Source organism: Pteropus alecto, unplaced genomic scaffold (genome assembly GCF_000325575.1).
Source record: "Pteropus alecto unplaced genomic scaffold, ASM32557v1 scaffold461, whole genome shotgun sequence".
Taxonomy (NCBI): domain Eukaryota; kingdom Metazoa; phylum Chordata; class Mammalia; order Chiroptera; family Pteropodidae; genus Pteropus; species Pteropus alecto.
The window spans coordinates 2,158-5,250 of NW_006431079.1; the positions used below are offsets into that span (position 1 = coordinate 2,158).

Here is a 3,093-nt window from a genome sequence, read left to right on the forward strand (position 1 = left end):
GAGAAGTTGGATATTGGTAAACAGTAGTATAAGGTCCATCACTTTGAACATTCTGGTTCTCATCAGGTTCTCAAGATGTCATCGCTGTAGGTGTTCATTCAACAGTCTGATCAAATGATGCAAATGCGAGAGCATTAGACAAAAGTGAGATCTATGTTTTGATTTTTTAGTAGGTCGAATGGTAAAGTAAACATATTAATTATGAGATCATTTAATTTATTCTAGTATCCACCAGTTTTTATGTCAACAGGTATCATTCCAAATAAGATGGAGACTGTAAACCACACTGCAGTGACAGAATTCATTATTTTGGGTTTAACAGAGGATCCTACGCTTTGTTCTGTCTTCTTTGTGGTTTTTCTGGGAATCTATGTTGCTACCATGTTGGGCAATATCAGCATAATCATGTTAATCCAAAGAAGCCCTCAGCTTCACACTCCGATGTACCTTTTCCTGAGTCATTTGGCTTTTGTGGATATTGGTTATTCCACATCAGTCACACCTATCATGATTGTGAGTTTCCTAAAAGAGAGAACTACCATCCCTGTTGCTGGCTGCATAGCCCAGCTCGGCTCTGATGTTGTGTTTGGAACGGCTGAGTTCTTCCTGCTGGCTGCCATGGCCTACGATCGCTATGTGGCCATCTGCTCCCCGCTTCTCTACCCTACACAAATGTCTCCCAGAGTCTGCATCATCCTACTGGTTGCTTCCTATCTGGGTGGATGTGTGAATGCTTCATCATTTACTGGCTGTTTATTGAGCCTGACTTTCTGTAGACCTAATAAAATCAACCATTTCTTCTGTGACCTCCCACCACTAGTGCAGCTTTCTTGTACCCATATTTATGTTGCTGAAATATCTCCTGCCATCTCAGCTGGGTCAATCATTGTAATCACACTGTTTATCATAGTTTTTTCATATCTGTACATCCTACATTCAGTCTTGAAGATGCACTCTACTGAAGGAAGGCACAAGGCCTTCTCTACTTGCACTTCCCACCTTACTTCAGTCACTTTGTTTTATGGGACAGTCACATTTGTTTATGTCATACCTAAGTCCAGCCACTCACCTGACCATATTAAAGTGGTGTCTGTGTTCTACACGGTGGTGATCCCCATGTTGAACCCCATCATCTATAGTCTAAGGAATAAAGAGGTAAAAGAGGCCTTGAGAAAATTGTTGGCTAGAACACACTGGTCATGTTGAAAGAAATCCATTGTGATTCCAGAGATTGCAAAATGATCGTTTTGGAAAATGTGTGATGGATGTTTCTGTTATCAATTAGCCTTGTTCTTTTTTGTGAAGAAAAATCTCATATAAAATGCCAGTATATTTCTAAATGACAATTTTAATTTGTAATTTTCTAGAGTCACCAAATATATCATTTTCATGAAAATCTGTTGGATTCAAATTAAATATGTATATTTTAGGGTTAGAATACCCGGAGAATATAGTTTCACTTTTTCTCTTCGTTCATTTTAGGGAGTCTATGATTAGAACATTTTTTTTTTCTATTAAGTTTCATATTTAAAGGGTATCACCTTATAAGTTGACATCATGTACTCAATGGAAATGCAATTGATGGTAGTACTGACAGTCTAGGTCACTTTCTCTGGAAGATTAAGCTTCTCTTATACAGGGTTACCATAATTTTTGGAAGTAGTGATGCTAGAGTCTTGGAAAAGTTTCCTTCCCACTTAATCTAAGCTAGACAAAATTTGTTTCACATATTTGCCACCAGGAGACTCAATCTAGATAACAATGAAGGCAGACTGAAGGCTGAGCCACTGAGAGTTCCTATAAGTTTTTTCTACTACTGAAAGGTTTCTCTACGAAGGTTTGTCTTTGAGTCTTTGCAGACAAGCTTTTGAATGGTAGGAAAAACTACTGCAAATTAGTGGTAGAAAGTTCTGCTACAGCAGAGCCAATCTTTCTTTCAGCAAGCCAGTTGGTATTTCTAGGAAATAAAATTATGAATAAAGACACTCAGGCTGATGCAGGCATGGAATATACCTGCCATTGTTTATATCTCTCAAGAAAATGTTTACTGCCACTTTTGTCACTGCTTTATTTTAGGTGTGTGTCTAAGCCCTTCCTTTTTGTAACTCAAGTGCCTGACTTAAGCTTTGATTGTGGAGGTATCCAGTTCAAAAATGGCTATGTGTATAAACACATTACCAGCAGCTTGAGTAGATAAAGAGCCAGGCTGCCCTCCACCCCCAGGGTCCATAGATAACTGACCATTTGGACTGTTTGTATTTTCTTTTCCTGTACTTTAAATTCCCGCTCTTATGTTTTAAATTTACCAATAAAGAGTGAGCTCCCAAACCCTAGGCTCCCACGCTCAACTTTAATAAAAGCTGCCTCTAGAGACAAAGAAGGAGGGTCAATTCAACAGAAAAATATAACTATTGTAAATATATATGCACTTAACATCAGAGCACCTAAACATATGAAACAAATATTGATAAATTTGAAAGGAGAATTTGACAGCAACATAATTATAGTAGATTTCAATACTGCAATTTCAATAGTGGCTAGAACACTCAGCCAGAAGATTGATAAAGAAGAAGTGGACTTGAACAGCACTATAAACCAAATGGACCTAACAGACAAATACAGGACTACTCACCTACCCACAACGGAATGACACTTGAAATAAATGACAGTAAGTACAGGAAAAAATCCCGAATACATGAAAAATAAATAACACACTCTTAAAAACCACTGGATCACACATTTTATGAGGCCAGTATTACTCATACCAAAACCCGATAAAGATAACACCAAAAAAGTAAACTACAGACCAATATCTCTCATGAGCACAGATGCAAAAATCCTAAATAAGATACTAGACAACTGAATACAGCAACATATTAAAAGATTATACACCATGATAAGTGGGCTTCATCCCAGGGTCACAGGTATGGTTCAACATATACAAATCAATTAATGTGATACACCACATTAACAAATTAAAAAATAAGAATCATATGATCATATCAATAGATGCAGAAAAAACCTTCGAGAAGATACAGTATCCATTTATGATCAAAACACTTAACAAAATTGGTATAGAAGGAAAGTACCTTA

General features: G+C 37.1%; 1 protein-coding gene across 1 annotated transcript; it reads left to right on the forward strand.

Moving 5' to 3' along the window:
* Positions 1 to 267: 267 nt before the first annotated feature.
* Positions 268 to 1,206, forward strand: LOC102895552 (olfactory receptor 481). Its single transcript, XM_006905667.1, has one exon. It carries the CDS (start codon positions 268 to 270, stop codon positions 1,204 to 1,206), a length of 939 nt encoding a protein of 312 aa, XP_006905729.1.
* The last annotated feature ends 1,887 nt before the right edge of the window (positions 1,207 to 3,093 follow it).

What these genes read in the sequence shown, in the direction of transcription:
- LOC102895552 (XM_006905667.1), top strand. Translation starts at nt 268, where the DNA reads ATGGAGACTGTAAACCACACTGCAGTGACAGAATTCATTATTTTGGGT.